Source organism: Pseudopipra pipra, chromosome 11 (genome assembly GCF_036250125.1).
Source record: "Pseudopipra pipra isolate bDixPip1 chromosome 11, bDixPip1.hap1, whole genome shotgun sequence".
Classification (NCBI taxonomy): Eukaryota; Metazoa; Chordata; class Aves; order Passeriformes; family Pipridae; genus Pseudopipra; species Pseudopipra pipra.
In genome coordinates this window covers 13,911,633-13,929,282 of record NC_087559.1, presented here as the reverse complement: position 1 = coordinate 13,929,282, position 17,650 = coordinate 13,911,633, and the positions used below count along the sequence as shown (strand labels likewise).

The window sequence follows — 17,650 nt, the reverse complement described above, 5'->3', positions numbered from 1 at the left end:
CGCTACCCAAATATATAAATATTAGGGAGTGAAAAACTTCCAGCTTCTATAGAAGCAGTTTACTTTAAGGAAGGCAGAAAACTAAATCAATATGTAACCATTTCACCCCTCAGTAAAATGAGTTTTGTTACCATGAGATTTTACATATTGAGAAGTGCGTATGTGTAGGTTTTATGAGATTAATTCAGCATACCTGGACACATCTAGTCCAGAATCTCATTTCCATGATTAGTTCCTGAGGAAGCTGTAGGAACTAAGAGGATGTGGAGAATCTCTTTTTCAGTGTAAAATCTCAGCAGTCAATGTAACTGTTAAGAGTTTCAGTAGGTTTCTCCTCATAAACCTTTGATTCTGACATTTTAACATTTCAACTTATTATAGTGGATACTTCCGTTACCCATACTAACATATTCATTTTTGTCAGTCAGCTTGACTTCTCATAGTAGTGATTTTTCATATTCTAACCATTCTTTGCACAGTTTTTATTTTTAATTTGATTTTTAAATTTCATTAGAAGTATTTCTTATATTATGAATAGGGAAAGCAGAAGTTCCTGATCTATATTTTCTTTTCCATTTCTTACTTTGTGTAGTGATTTGTGGTTGTTATCTCATTGAATCTGCTCATCACAATAAGAAACCAATATTTTCAGTCTTGCTGTAATGTTTTTCTACTCGTATTTTTCTGCATTGCAGTATTTTGTTGTCATGTTTTCTGTATTTTTCTGACCTCTTGTTTGTCCATTTCTCCACATTCTTTCCTTTTCTGACTGAGATTGCCTGCTGAGCTTTATTTGGTAACCATAGCAGAGGCGAGGCAGCAATAGGGGCTGCACAAAACCTTAGAGCACTTGGATTATATGTAAAGATTTTTAATGCCCCTTCAGGTCTCTTCTGCTGTGTCTTCACTGCTTTGTTTCCTCAGCTAATTTGTTGAAAGTGACTTTTTGTGTAATGTTATCTCACATCCAACTGCACCATAGATATAAACTAAAAATTTCTTAAGAGAACCAAAATTATGGTCACACTGACTAGATCTACATCTTGACTGTCATAATGTTCTATATATTTTCCTACATTTTGCTAATTGAAAATATGTATTAGACTTTTTACAGTCATTCAGCTCAGTGGTCAAAATGCTGAAATAAATGTTGAGATTTAATGTAAACTTTAGTAGTAAATTCACTTTTTTTTGTTGCTATTGTGCGGGAAATACCAGTGTAAGGAGTTGTTGTCTTCAAAATGTCTACCTGTTGCAATGAAAAGTGTGACAGGGGACTGGTTTTGGTTCATGATTGACCACTACTACATCAGACTGTTTTTTTCTTATCTCTGTATATATTAAAATCCACGGGGTTTTTAATATCCTATTCCAAATTGGATATATATGCATGGGGTCTTATAGCATTCCCCAGTTTTCGTAATACAAAAATCATGACTTGGTCTTAATTCCTAAAAATGCTTTTGAAATTTCAGGTATCACAGGTACATTTGACATCTCATGTTTGCAAGCCGTATTTGAAAGTTCCCTATTCACAAGTTAGTTCTTTCAGAATTATTAGTATTTATTCATTATAGAATAGATATTTTAAAAACCAGATGGTAATGAAATCCAGGAGCAGCAGATAGCTTAGGCTGACAGAGGGTGTTACCCTCTCCCTTATTTTTATTATGTTTTAATGAAGCAAAAGGTGATTTGCTATTACTATCCCTCACCCCAGCGTACATCTTGAAGGCACTTATTTCATTACCTTATACAACCATACCTTTTAAAATCAAAATGTTGGGCAGTAGCCCATAAGCTGTCAGCTAGAGGAACTCATTGTGATATATTCATGGTCTGTTCATTTTTTGGAAGAGTCATTTTTACCTCTGGATTCTGTCAGTAGTAGGTAATGAGAGTCTTCTGTTGACTTCAGTGGAGTTTTTGAGAGTGAAGTGATTGCTGGCCTGGGTCCTTAGTTTAATATTGCAGGCCAAATCCTGATACCATTGTAACTAATGACAAAACATCTCATGAAATTTGTGACAATAAGTGTGTGAAAATAGGCATGTAGGTCTGAAATTAGATAGTTCCCTAAAGATATTATCTAAAATTATTTGTATGTCTTAGAGTTATGTTCAAGTTTAATTGATTAGTGACTTGGTCCACACTGGTTTATACTTCAATTATATTTTCCTACAGTACTATAAAACTAGAATATTACTGGCCTCTCAAGTTCCTAACCCCAGTGCCTATATCTGTTAGTTCTGAAGCTGATGTACTTGTTTTTTAAGGAATTGCTTTCTGAAACACAAAGCAGAGAGGCAGGATAGCAAACAGCAAGGAGTGCTTCCTCTGGCACCGGATTTTTATCTAACACTGACCGAGTACATGGAATCACTAAGCTGGCTATATTGTCTTAGCGATTATCCTCTTGGATTTATATTTAAAAAGGCTTTTCTTGGAAATTTCCTCTCTTGTTTCTCCTGCTGTTTTTGGGGTTTGTTTGTTTGTTTTGGTTTTTTTTGAATAAGCTTGGCTTTTGGCGAGGACGATCAGTTGGGTGCCCGCGGGCAGCTGGTGGGAGGGATCGCAGGAAGGAGAGGAACGTGCCAAGTACTCGCAGAGGTTGTGACTGTCGCTGGAGCAGCCCCCAGACCTTTCCCATGAGGTGTGGGAGTGCCCGTTAACCTCCCAAAAGCTCTGGTTTTGTCTCCGTTCCACCCGCGTCCCTCGTCCCCCGCAGCGCCCCGGCACAGGCTGCACTGCGGGGCCGGCCCAGGCGGTGGCGCTCCAGCACCGCCGAGGGGCGCGGGGGGAGCGGGACGAGCTGCGGTGACACAGCCCGGGAACCCATCCCGGCTGGAATCGAGGTGGAAAATTGCCGTGGGCATCCCTCGGCTGTGTTTCAAAGCCTTTTTGCTTTCTTTCTCTCTCTCCTTTTTTTTTTTTTTTTTTTTCCCCAATCATATATCACGAGAGTACGCTTTGCACGTCCTCGGGTATTACACCCTAAGTCGCCTTTCCTAGCAAGAGTACTCCAGTGGGAACTCCAAAAACTGTAGCCGATGCTAAAAACATAATTATTTTTTTTTCAGTGTGGCTGCAGCAGAATGCTCCAATCTGCTGAATTTGGCGAAAAGTCTATACTTTTACAGCGTAGTGTTTTATTTTCCACGTGAGAATATTTTCAGTTGTGTGATGCAATGTTGAAAACCGCAATTTACTGTTAAAAAAAAAAATGTTTGGGAGTTCAAAAATCGAATTTTGAGATTTTCAACGCAGTAACTTGGTTTCTGAGGCTCCCTTACCCATATTGAAATGTAGACACGAGGACACAGGTTTTCCTCAGCAGCGATTATGGCAGATTGAATCACCTGCTTTTCAGTAGCCTCTTAACACTTGCAGTGTGCCAGGTGTTACACCGTTAAATTTTAAAATGTAAAATATGTCATCACGATGTTACAGTTTGCCAAAGAAATTAATTTACTGGATGTAAAGGAAAGAGTAGGAAACAAATATTTTTAATGCCCACTTATTAACAAGCGCCACATTAATTGTAGCTGCTTGCTCGTTGCTGCAGCTGTCACTGTGCAGTCTGCTAAAGGCTGGTGCCAGAGGAGAGCTGCTTTCTCAGGAAAGTGTAGTGGGATTACAGAGAAATTAAGGAATGTCACTGGAAGATTAGTGTCTGCCACAGTCGCAGATTGTGAACCTTGTCTAGTGTCAGGGGTTTGTACTGTTGCCTCTCTGTCCCAATGTTTGCAGGGCTTTCAATGAATAATAGCAAGATTGCTCCTAGGTTTTATGAAGCCCGTGGCTTTTTTGATTCATGGTTAGCAATGGCATTTGTATTTTTGTTCAGGGAGTGGAAGAGGGTTTTTTTTCAGTAATTGCTAGGTTCATTTAGGGTAGAATACTCGAAGTTCCTGAACAAGGACCTTGAGTTCCTTAATTAAAGAAAATACGCATTTGAAGACAAATGCGTATGTTCTTGAATCAAATTGCATCTATTATTCAGATTCTACCAATTTTTTTGATAAAACTAAGATTAAGAACAGGTTCTGATTTATGAATTAATCTAATAACATCCTTGATTATTAAGGATTTTGTAACACTTCTAAGTTTAAATCAAAATCTTCTATCTCTGAGAAGATGGAGGCATATATTCTTACTCTCAGTATAAGCTCTGGAAGGCTTGTAATGGGGGTTTATGAATGGCTATATGTGAATGCTCTGCTTTTCATTGTAAATTAATTCAATTGATACATTGCTTTCTATACAAGGATGCATATCTTTAATTTGATCAGTCTTAGGGAAAGTTAGACATAGAAATCAAAGCCCATATATAATATCACAATGTCCTCACCAAAATATGTTGGTAGTTTAGCCGCCTGAGTAAGTTACCATTTTAAAATTAGAATGTGGACTGTCACAATGTATTGTATTAAGCTACAGGACCTGGAATATCTGAAGATTGCTAGATCAGTATTAAGTCTTTTGTAGCTGCAAATTCTGGGAAAATTTGTTTCTCCTAATATAGAAAAACAGAGAAATCCAAGTCTCAGGGGAAACATTAATGCCCCACTTAAGCAGTGTTAGCCTTTCATAAGCAGCAAATCTCATTTCTCTCTGGGGAGTCCCGCCTGGAACGTAAGATAACCTACACTTACCCTTGCTTTATTCAGCGACTCCATAAAACTCTACAGCTGTAGCTGACAGCAGAATATTTAAATGATTTGAACAGTGTAAATGCCTCACGTTCATTTAAATAACTGAAGAATTCAATCACTTGAATGCCAATGATTATTCCTATTGGAGTTTACATTTCAAAAAAAGACAGCCCATCTGAATCCCTGTGAGAGCATTAAATTGCTATCTAATTAGAAGAGCAAAATTACATATATTTAAAAGATAATTAAAGGTTTGAAGGCTGTTGAATAACTGGTTGTACATATAAATGAATCACTGAAAATTTGTTAGCAATATGTGAAGCTTTCTTTTATTCTTTGCTTTCAGCTTTGAAGTTAGGTATAACTGAGCTCAGGGGTTTAAGTCTGGTAGTATTAAGATAAAGGCAGATGTTTTTAATTATTTCTACTCAAACCCCAAATAATTATAAGCAGCTGCCAATTTTACATAATCCCAAATGACAAATCCTGAGAATGCAAATAAAATCCCAAATAGAAGGGTTGTTTTCTTCAGGGGAGTAAATCACATACATGTCGCATCGCTGATCAACTGCAGTCCACCTGAGAACGGGTGCTCAGCCCATGTGCTCTTTGGCCAGGCTCAAGGTGTGTGACTTAAAGCTGGTTTTTGTCTTGACTTTTACCTCACCCTGTATATTTCCCTATTGCTCTATCATTTTAATCACTACTGCACCATTTGAAATGCAAACACATTATGAGTGTAAATAGGCATAAAATAGGCATGAGTGTATGGCATAAAAACTATTTTCTTCTATTGCTTCACTAGAGGGTCCTCCTGTGTACATGGCAGATCTAATGGTTGCTGCTTTTTCTCTGTCTGGAAACTTAGAATTCCATTATTCTCTTTTCCCTAGCAAACGACCCGGCTCCTGCTGTCAGCAGTATTTCTGCAAATTTTATAGTGTGGCAGTTTTTCACAACCATCTGACATGAAAAATCAGTCCAAAATAACTGGTTTTTACTACCAACCATAACCTAGGAACTTCTGGATTAACATCTTAAATAATAGGCTGGTCATGAAAAATCTGCCTTTGGAAAGGGAAGTTGTTCTTCCTATTTTCCAAAGAGAATCAAAATGTTACCTTTCTTAATATTAAAATAAAGAAGATTGTGTAGAAAACGACGTTGTTTTTTCACTGAACACCTGTGAGTGTTCTACAGATTCAAGGTTAAATGCAGATCAGTAAGAGATCTTTTGAGGTTGCAAACTGGATGGAAATCATGAAGTAAAAGTATCACAAATGACAAATCAGGATCTTGCAAGCAGGAAAGAAGTATTTGGAATGAAATAAAGAGCCAAGCAGCAGTGATTTAAGTTGATATAGGATGCAGCTTCATATGTATCCCCAGGCAGAATGGTTTGGAGCTATGCAGCACGTGGTGAATGAAAGCTCTGTCACTGTGTGTGATGTCATATAAACAGGTGAAGCGGTGCAGGGAACTTTTCACAACTTTGTTGTTTTTTTGGAGGATTTTTTGTTTGTTTTTTAGGGGATTGGCTTTTGGTTTGTTTGTTTGTTTTTATTTGAGTGAATCAGTCTATTGAAGTCATCTCTTCCTCAGTCTTCTCATGACATAACGACAGTGTATTCCATCTCTGCCTCTTTATTTAAAACTATATAGAAAAGTGTGTAATTTTAGATAGTTATGCTTTTCTTCTGATATTTGTTCATTCAAGCTTTCCTATCGAACTTTGTAGACAAGAATACCTTTACAGGATTGCTTAATGCAAGTTGCAGTTATACATACAATTGTTTTGTGTATTTTATTATGTCAAATTAAAGCTATATTTGTGTGTTCAAGTTTGTCTTCTCTAAACAAACAAAACAGGATCATTCTCAAATCCTGTTGATATTAATACATTACCAAATTTTGAAGTACTGATTCAAAAATATGAAGCTTCATCCAATGATGCTTTGTTTTAAAATTGGAGAAGTTTTTTCATTACCTCATACCTTACTTTTGCACATATTAGTAGTTTGTCAAGGAAGAGCTATCCCTTGAAATTATTTTATCTCTTTGGGTTTTGGTTGTTGTTTAGTAGATGCTTTCTTACTATATTTTCTTACAGATGATTCCACATATGTGGCTAAGAAAGTTCACTAAAATCTAGTGGTGCTTCCAGGGCTGCTATCACAGCAACTTACTCTCTCCTATCTCCCCATTATCCATATGGAGCACGTCTGAGAAATTCCGATCACCTTAGACCCAAGACTTGCAGCTGTTAAGATGTAGTTTGCTCTCTCCATGATCAGATTGCTACACTCTGACTTTATAAACACGTGGCTGGTCATATTCAATGCAGATGGTTTGGGACTGCCTGTGTTAAAAAAAATAAAATCAAAGCAAAGCGTTTAATAATGGCACATGTAAATGGTTGTATATGGGGTGGTGAAAAAATGTGATTCGGTCCTCAAGCAGTACATGTCACATGTTGTTTGAATCATCCAGTGCTATAAGAGTTTGGCCCAGCCTCAAATAAAAGATACTGAGTAAGATAAAGCTCATTCTAATCACAAAATCAAATCCTGTGCTCTTTTCCCAAACAACAGTGAGTTGGAGCCATCATGTAGTTTTGGGCAGACTAAAAGATTCTTCTGTTGCAGACAGATATTTAACATATTTCAGTTGGTTTTTTTCCTCACAGGGGTTAACTACTATATAATATCACCACACATTTTATACTAGTCCAAGTAGATTAACAGTACACATTTTAAATCTATCCCTTTTTCTCATGCACTTAAATCAGAGTAATTTGGTAGAATTCCTAGTTTGCATCTTTCCCAGGAGGTCCCTTAATGATTTGTTTCAATGCTTTATAGTAATCTTGCAGATGGGTTTGGCTTCAGCTTTCAATCAGTATTTTATACTTCACTCAGGAACCTTAGAGATAAAAATTAGATTAGGTTTGCTACCAGACAAGAAGATGTAACTGAATGCTATTTTTAAAAGCTGAGGAATTGCTTCTGTGTCCATGAATAAATTTTACTGAGAAATTAGTTAAGCAATAACACTAGAAAGAAACTGGAGAAGAATGGCCATTTCAACAGTACTGTTAAGTATTTTATATGTGATCTAAGTGCATTTATGTTTGACACCCTGGTTACATGAGCATAAAGATATGTAAATTTACTACTGGGAATAAGGTGATATCTTCATGAAAATTAGATTTATAAGAAAAGTTACCCAGATGTACAAATAATTGCTTTTTTTTTTGGTATCACATCCTTCCTGGAACTTGGTTTTTGTTTTCTCTGCTGTCCTTTTCTGAACTATAAAATAAATCTGTTCTTCACTTGTTGAATTCCTGTGTAGGCACTTAAACAGTAGCTCCTAAAGTGTAATTGCAGAATAAGGGGTTAGACATCTCAATACTTTATTAGTTCCTGTCCTAAATGTGTTTAAGAATTGCACTTTCAATTCCTTTGAATGCTTATAGAGCTGAACTCCTGCTAGACCACTGGGGTTTTGGCTTTGTTTCTTCTAATCTAAATTTTTAATACATGAATGCTTCCAATTCTGGCCTTTCTGCAGAACTTTGGGTGTTTTATCCAGCTCCTCATTTGATTGCTTTTGGATTTTGATTTTTGTTCTCCAAGTGCAAGGTGTGAAATCTATATGATTAAAATAAATAGAAACCCCATAATCAGTATGATGCAAATGGTTTGCCTTATGTCTGAAGCCTACTTCTGCTGTCAGACACTCAAGATCAACTACTATTGTCCTAAGTAAGGATTTGCACATGTGTCTGAGAATGCAATATAGGCCAGAAGCTCTTCAACATCTGTGAGTGAGGATGTAATTAAATATTGGAACCAGTACAGGAGCTGTTTGCTCTACTCAAATGATCCCAGCTAACTTCTATGTAACAATGTTAGCTCTCAGTATTTCAGAGCCTGACTGTAACCATTTCTATACTAGAATGACTAAATCACATAAAAGATTTGTTTGGTTAATTGGTGCAGCCACAGAAAGTAGATGTAGTTGCTCATTGTAAAGATTAAAGATAATATTGATGTAGCTGCAGCCATAATGAAAGGCTTGCAAAACATAGTTACAAAAATCAAGCCCTGCTAATGAACAGGATGTTATCCTCTCATACGTTATTCTTATGAGATTTAGTTGTATTGGCTGCAAACTTTGTGTTTCAGTATTTGGGTATAGTTATCTCTGCCTATCAGAGCTGTCATGTAGCAAGAAGTAATTGTAGAACTTGAGCTGCTTGAATTCAAAGTCTAGTATATAAGCATGTGCTGAAAGCAGAAGTTCTTTACATCTCTCCATCCATCTGTTGAATAGTATTAGACCAGAAGTAGACAACCTTGTTGTTACAAGAATGGTGGATTTTAGCAGAGGGGCAAGAAAAGAACAGGAAAGTACTTTTCAGTTACATCTGCATCAAATCTTACAATGTAGACTAAGATTTGTATGAACAGAGTTGTTAGAATTTTTTATTAAAAAGAATGCTATTTGACTCAGGATTGTATCCCACAGAATTTCCCAAAAAGAATCATCTGTAGAAATAATTGGAGTATCCAATTTTTTATGAGCAAAAATTAAGGAGGATCCAGGTAGCCTGTGCTAGAAGAAACTTTACAGTGCTACCGGTATCTCAGAATCTCTTTGTGACTATGATGCTGCAGTCAATAGTTTTACAAGTTTGCTGTTCTTCAGGAAGATTTTGTCATGCCTATTTTAAAGTATTGTAGTTCGCAAAAGGAACTGTGGAATTCACTTGAGAATTTCTAATTCAGAGAGGGAGAAGTCAGGCTGAGAATAACCTTCTTAATGCTTAGAGAGCAAGTCTTTCTCTTGATCTCTGTAATCTGCAGAATGTGATTAAAGTCCCTGCACCGCTGGCTGTGGTGATGAATTGCTCGTATCAAACACTGACAGGTTTGGTTTGTGGTACAGTTGGTCCTGCCCTGAGGGAGGAGAATCAACTATACCTACTGCCTTACAGGTACATTTTGTACCCTTCTGTGATACTGTTGTTGAACAGTCAGAAAAGCAATTTGGGGATTTTTCACAGCATCCCAATGTCTCCTGTCATACTTCATAAAAAGATGGTTGTTTGCTCCCACTTGTATGCATCATAAAAGAGACCAGATTTCACATTATGCTGATCCTCTCCCAAATTTACTTTTTTTTTCAAATATAGTCTCCTAATTTAACTTAACCAGTTAGGTTCTTTATTCACAAGTCTTCCTAAATGTTTGTTTCTTTCTTCCACTGAGACAGGTTTCTGTGGTTACCCTAATAGGCTGATTTTGAATGTTCAGCAGAGGGCAGAATTTCCCACATTATAAACACCTCGGTGTCAAATCAATTTGTCTCTAGAATGTTTATTTTAAATGTGTGATTTACAGCGTAACAGTGAGTAGTGATAAAAACCCCATATACTATCATTGTTAGTATGTTACTTTTTCCCCCATGAAGTTGTAGATAAAATGGAGTATCAGCAAATGTTAACACCATACTTCCCAAGACTTGCATCTTATCTTGTTTAAAGTGAAATGGGTAAACATTTTGTTGATAAGATTATAGTAAATATAACTTCCTGTACAGCTGAAAGAGCTAGTTTGAGACATTTAACATAAACTGCCAGATCCAAGGTCTCATGTATTTTCCATATGGGGAGAAGAAGGTACAACTGCTGAGTTTGATTTCCCAGTACGTCCATCAAGAAAGGTTTTGCACCATGACAAGAGATCATATAATAATCATGTGATGTAGGTTTTTAGTTCACGGGGAACATTTATGCAGCAGTACACTGCACTTTGTATGAATTAAGCTCCCTACTGCGAAGTGTATTGCACAAAATCAACATCCAGCAATTTTTTTTAAATCTTCTGATACAAAATAATTGTGCAAATAACACAGGATGTGCTAAATGCGTCACCTTTTTTTATACCAGTATGAAGAGGGGAAGAAACGAAGAAAGCCCAACTACAGTAGTGTGGATCTTTCTGAGGTTGAGTGGGAAGACAGAGATGATGTGGTAAGTGATGTGTTTTAAAACCCTGTCAGAAGACATTGTTGCATCCCACTACTGTACCTGGAAACTGTTTAAGTAGTCATTAGAGAGGCCACCTGACTGCTCTCAGGAAGGGAAGGACAATAGACCCTTTTACTTCATTCAGAATTTTACAACTGTTTTGTATTGTTTCTTCCTTACATATGCATATACCACAAACACAGACTCTTTGTATTTTTGGTAAAACTCATCACCCTTGCAGTCTCCATGCATCCCATTGTGTATTTTTGCTGGACAGCAAATATAGCACGAGAGACAGGAGTAGAATGTCTCCTTGGGGCTGGCCCAGACAACTGCTGAAACTCAGAAATGAAAGAATGAGTTTAACTTCTTTCCGTGAGATCCCTCTTTCCTTAATGGAAGTAATGAGAGCTGTTTTACTTAATGCACAAAATCAGAAAACATCAGATGAATATACAAAATTGGATGCTTTGACCTGTATGCAGAGCACAGTTTCACTCCCAGCTCCTGATTCCAGACACATGGGTAGCTGCAGGAGCATGCATTCTGTGTCTATCAGCTGTTATGCACACAATGCTCTCCATTAACCTCATTTTTCAGTGCTCCATCTACTCTGTAGTTCACTCTTTATCTTATTCTTTCTTACCTTCCAGGCTTAGCCTTTTCTGCAGTACTGTATCAAAAGCTTTCCTTATGTCCATGGCTTAACCTCTGCCTGGTCTTTCTGTCACTTCCTCAATAAATCTGATTTGTTAGGCATGATTCGTTTTGTGTGAATCCGCGCTGACTGTCCTTAATTAAATCGTAACTTTCCAGGTGTTCCCCTTTCTGTCCTGTAATTTAGTTTTTCCCATAAGTTCCCTACTGCCAAAGTCACGACTACATGTCTGTATTTTTCATAGATGTCTCCTCAATCCCTTCTCAAATATCAGTACTGCGTTAGCTTCTCTCAAGTCCCTCGTACCTCTGCTTTTCCAGAGGGGTTTTGAATATACCCACTGAAGGTTCCCATATTTACTTTGTTATGTCCTTCCGAAATCTGGGATGGATCACGTATAACAGCCCCTGGAGTCTTGTCAGTCTTCAAATGTACTAATTTCTTGATCCCTGTTCTGACATAAGTCTATATTTTCCTTCTCCCTTACAAAATATATATCTTGCATTCCTCCCTCTCTCCACCCCCTTTGTGAATAGTGAAACAGTTCATCTATGTTTTAAGCAATGTCTGTTCCATCAGGTGATAGATTGTCCTCGGCCTCTCCTCAGAGGCCATCTTACTTCCTTAGTTAAAGTTTTGTGTTGGAGTGCACACTCTTTCTAATGTTTGTGTAACTTTGTGCTGTTTCCTACGCACACACTATTTAAGGTTTCTTCATTAGATTTTCAGACACTGTAGCAGCCTTGGCAATCTCATTGGCTTCATGTTTTATACCTGGCTTTTTTTCTTATCTTTGATCACTTATTACTCAACCAGTTTCTCTGCTAATGACCTTTGAAAATTTCCTCTGTCCTTTCAAATGCTGTTTCTGTAGTTACATACAGCCCTTAAACCTTCGTGATTTTTCTTCTTGCTCTTTCTCTTTGGTTTGTTTTCTTTTTTTATATTTTTATTTCTTCCAATACTTCATCTGCTTAATTCTGAGATTTTAATCCCTCATTTTTTCAGTGGTTCAGTTAATGTAACATTGAACTATTTCTGTGACATTGCAAATTTAGTGTTATTTATAATTGAGATTCTATCTGAATACACATGAAAGTCCAGATTAAACTCTATTTCCTTTTGTTGACACTCCTATGCTCTGTCATTTTTTCTGAAAATTTCTACCAGAAATTGCATTTTGTCTATCTGTAGGCCAAAAAATTTCATTTCACATTTTGATGAAAGGTACATACATACTTTTTATCTCACTTTTTGCCTTTCACCTATAAAACAAGCTTCTTAAAAATAAATTTTTAATTGTATCATAGAGACAAGCCACACGTGGCTCTGCTTCACCCGAGACCTTGGATTTGATGTTCTCGATTTTTTCCAAGCTTGGGTAGTAAAGCATTGTTTATTCAACTGCAGAGGGAAAGAATTAATGTATTCATATAGCTACTTTTAATAACATAGACTACTACTGGGATACTTTTCTCCCGTGAAACACTTATGTGGAAGCTGATTAAGACTTTTTCTTAGTTTTTACCACATTAATTTAATGTTTATGTAGTTTTCCAAGAATATAGAATGATCTCATGCTACAGCAGTGAAACTGAGTTGTTAGCAATTGATTGGGAGATATTTAGTTGAAGGAGCAAGAATACTTATTACTCTGAAGAGATGAAGAAATTGGTTTTCTCTAGTGATCCAGTAAGGAAAAGGTGTCTGAACTAAGGTTATATTATAAATTTTTTCACCATGAAATAGTGTTGTCATAAATATATCAGCTCATTTTCCAAGTTAACAATACCTGCTATCTTGCTGTTAATGCATTTTATTAGAAACAGAAATTTTAGCATCAGCTTATTAAGTTAACAGTGTCTTCTAGCAAGGTTTGCAAATACACAGGACCAAAGAGGAGAAGTTTCAGTTTGGACAGAAACCTTTTTCTCATTAACTCACTTAAAATTCCTTTATTATAATTTCTAGCTGAATGAAATATTTTTTTTTCCAAATAAAAAAGACCATGAATGAATGTTTTGGGGCTTGGAGCCAATTGAGGCAGTACTTATTTTATGCATTTGAGGAGGGAGATGAAACTGCAGAAGAGCTGAGAAACCAGATTACAAAGCCAAGAAATGCAATCACAGCAAGCAGGAAAAAAAAAAAAAGAGAGAAAAGTAAAACTCTAAATCCCACATGCAGACTTGATCTTAAACACTACTGAGTTTGGAGAACCTTTTAGTAAATCTATGACTTGCCTGAGGCTTGTGGGAGGAATGGGTCTTAGACAACTGCAGGCACCAATAGGAGAAAAATGAAAACCATGTTAAAGATAAATGGAACTGTTCTGTAAATGTTAGAAAGTAGATGGTTAATTAAGACCAGCTCTCCAAGTCCAAAACCACAAAACTTAAAATAGGAAACTATTTCCAGAATTGCCTATTATGTATTGTTAAAAAAAAAAAAATCTACAGTAAAATATATGCTTTATTTTATATATGCCTCCAGCTAAAAATTATTCTTTTACACTCACTGACAGAAGAGTAAGACTGTTAATTCAAATCTAGATGCCCTAGAATTAGATTTAAAGAGCTGCAAAGTTTGCAGTTTTTGATAGGTCAGCCATGCTCAACTTGTTCATGAGAATAAAACCAGATACTTCACTGGCAAGTTTAGTCATTCACTTTTCACTCCATACTAACTCAGAAAGCCTGCAGAGTGCATTTATAAGTCTATCTTCACAATTTTTCATTAAAATCCGACCGAATTGCCCTATCTGGCATGAGGTACTCTGGAACAGGAGGTATTTATTCACTTGAACATGATGTTCAAAATTGTGTTCAGATAGATAAGCAATAGAAAAGACATAAAAATGCTCCCTTTGTCAATATTATTCTGCATTTTGAATATTGAATTGATTAGTGATAGTGGAATTTTCCAATTGTAATGAAAACTACAGCTGCAAAAGATTTATAGGTGCTTTTTACCACAACAAGCAAAATAACTCACTTCTTCCATTAGTAAATCTAAGAGCAATCAAATGAAATGTTTCCATATATAGATGGTATAACTGTTAAGCAGTAACTTTCTTGTTTCTTCGTTGAAGTCCTGAACTGATAAATAGGCAAATTCAAAGCCCTAATATTGGGAATTTCTCAAAAAAACCCCTGTATTTTCATTCTTCAGTTGCAGCCCAGAGCCCCTGCCCTCAGAGCAGCTGTGCCAGGGTAACGTGTCCTCATCCTGCTGGTCATTTTGTGCTGTAGACCCGGGGGATGGGTGTTGGTTTTTTTACTCTTCTTTTCATCATCATGGCATGTTCACCTAAGGGAGAGGGTGTGTGTCCTCTGGGAGGAAGACTCTTCTCTCCTAGGGAGCAAATAGGTGTGCTGAGGGAAGAGTTTTTAGAGGTGTTGGGAAAGGGACTTTGCAGCATAGATTTGGGAGGCTGCAGCTGGTGTAGAGGCTAGAAAACAGTTACAGAAAAACACTATTTGTGGTGATCTAGAAAGTAACAGATTTAACTTACAGAGCAGCAGGTAAATCATTGTGTATGAACTCGTCTCCATTTATTTTCTGGTTTCCCTAGCTTCTCTGAGTTTTTGGTTTATACAAGTAACGCAACTTGGTTTCGAGGGAGATTTAAAATGTCTCTTGGACAACTTTGAGAGGGAGAGGTCCAGGCCAATTCTTAAAGCTGTGACTGACTTAGGGCTTCCATTACAGAGCTAAAATTTATTACCTTGCAAGGGGCACCTGACACCAAAGGACAACTGAGGGAGCTGCAGAGCACTGCAGTTGTGTGTTCCCACTGAAACAGGTTACTGATCAAACGGGCTGTCATTCTGTTTTCATGGGCTAGTTCTAATTTCTGATGCAGTTAGGATGAAGTTTCTGGTGCTGGTTTAGGATGCAGCCCAATGTAGATTCTTAAGCAGAATGAATAGTGTGGGGTAAGTGGTGTTTTCTCTTATTCTGTATAGTTGTCGATGTAATTAAACACTGAGCCCTGGTCTAACTTCACCTAAATCCAGCTATTTTACAATGAGGGATGCTGAAAGCTCTTATCTTCTGTGCCTTAGCAACGTGCCTAGAGTTGTATGGCAGGAGTCTTGGCCTATACAGTCAATAACAGAATCTGTAAGGGGGTTTTTCAGTGCATAGTAGAATTACTGAAAATGAAGAAATGAAGAAAATTGAGCACTGCTTAGGCCAAATGAGTGTGCTGGAGAGCTCAGAGGTAAAAGAGTTATCAAAAATGCCAATAAAGGGATTGACACACATTTCCTTCATTTCAGCTCCGAAATGCAATGGTGAATCGAAAAACAGGGAAATTCTCCATGGAAGTGAAGAAGACAGTGGACAAAGGGGTACAGTGTCTAAAATATTATTCCAACTAAGTATAAAGCAAGCAATAATTTTTAAAAAGTTTTTAAGTTTGCTATAAATATTATTCACTGCAGTATATTTTTTTTTTTGCTCACTGAATGTAAACATTACTTGTAATTTTATCAGGGACTAACCACTTGGTCTTTTATATATTTCTCATAGCAAACTAAATTCTTCCCCCGTCCCCTTCTTTCTTGTTCTGAATCTAGAAGCGGGTATTGGTGATGACAAATGACTACTATTATACAGACATCAAGGGGACTCCATTCAGGTAGAGCCGACCATAATAAATGGACATTTCATCCAGCTCATTGGATCTGTGCTTATACAGAGCTTGTGAACTCATTAAAAGCTCATCAGCAAAAGTTGACAATGAAATATCCCTGGACAATGCTGAAAATAGCAAGGAAAAGGAGCCTACCAGCATTCCTTTCAGCTTTTCCAGGGATGGAAAGTTTGTGCAAGCTCACACAGGCAAACTCCCAGTGTTTGTCATGGCTTACGTTTCATTGAAAAAATATTCAGTTGAGGTTTACATTGAACGAAAGGCTTTCGAAAGTACTTGGAGAGCTATAAATACTATAATCCATTTAAGTAACTACATATTGAGCCCCATTTTGATTTTCTTTTTTTTTCCACAACAAGAATGTAATGTAAAATGAGATAGTATTTCACTTCCAATTTGAGGTTTGGATGTTTTTTTTTTCTCTGAACTACCTTTGGTGTATTTCTATAACTAAAACTGAGTACACTGGTAATTTTGGCATGCATTTTAACAGGGGGGAAAAAAAGGAAAAGAAAGACAGGTAGTCACTTCAAAAATGCTCGTATTTGAATTAGAAATAATCCATTAATGAAAGAGTACTAGTGGTAACATGCTTAAAGCAGAAGGGTGGCAGTTGCAATACTCAACTGAAGTTTTCTTCAATGTAACTGTTTCACATGCCTTCAGCTACATTGCCACATAGAGAAACTATAGGCATGTTTCTCTGACCTCTAATGCACTGTTTATTCTTGTTGAAATTCACAAGTGAGTGGTAATACTCAGTGTAGGTTTGGTTTTGTTTGTATTTTGTGGAATTTTTTGTTATTGCTGGGGGTTTTTTTTGTTTGGTTGGTTTTTTTGTTTTGTTTTGTTGTGTTTTTTTTTTCCTCTGGCACTATCTTGCCCTATTAAGTAAACAGATATATGCATGCAGTGCAAGTTATGATGCTGAGAACAGAAATATTTAGGGAAAAGTCCTGTTTTTTTAGCATGGTATATATCTAGTTTTGATGGGTTGTAGTGTAGATTTGGGAAGACAGCAAGGGCAACATTTATTAAAATCTATAGTGTAGTGTCAAAGATTTTTAGTGTTCAGCTGTTGATTGCAGCTTGTGTGCTCTTGGATTTGGTGCCTCTACATGTACTTCAAGTACTGGCAGATTCTTAGGCTGAGATAATCCCCTTGAATGAATGAATGCCAGAAGATATTCTGTGTATGTGTTCAATAACAAGAGGCATGGGATCCCCAACCATTAAACTTGGATAGTTTAAATAGTAGACTAAAAACCAAACCAAAACAGAGTATGTAACTGTTGATAATTTATGAAGCCAAAGTCAATACAAAAGAGCTATACGAGCTAAAAATACGAAACACAGAAAAATTAGTCCAAGAGGAGTCATGATGCTGTTGTCACATTGGAAATTTTTTTCCTCTCAGTAGTTCCATCAATTCCCACACTTCTGTAGTTTCTCAACAGCTTACTCTGAATACAAAAAATTGTCTCCTTCATTGTAAGGCCATGGGCATGTTCAAGGCCCAGCTGAAGAAATCTCCTGCTGGGTGAACAGCAGTGAGCTTAGAGGGGCTCATTTATTAGTTTGCCAGAGAATAATGGTTTACTGCACCTCTAAGCACACATAAATACAGCCAATTGTTGCAG

The 17,650-nt window shown here is 36.9% G+C and overlaps 1 protein-coding gene across 6 annotated transcripts in view; it reads left to right on the top strand.

Moving 5' to 3' along the window:
- Positions 1-17,650, top strand: part of CACNA2D3 (calcium voltage-gated channel auxiliary subunit alpha2delta 3) — a 405,672-nt gene that overhangs the window by 303,845 nt on the left and 84,177 nt on the right. For all 6 annotated transcript variants that reach the window (XR_010433489.1, XM_064667663.1, XM_064667662.1 and 3 more), the window contains 3 exons: positions 10,612-10,695; positions 15,634-15,705; positions 15,934-15,995. Coding sequence is in view for 5 of the 6 variants with exons in the window: in XM_064667663.1 (XP_064523733.1) it covers positions 10,612-10,695; positions 15,634-15,705; positions 15,934-15,995 (218 nt within the window). In the remaining variant the exon portion in view is untranslated. The remainder of the gene's footprint in view (positions 1-10,611; positions 10,696-15,633; positions 15,706-15,933; positions 15,996-17,650) is intronic.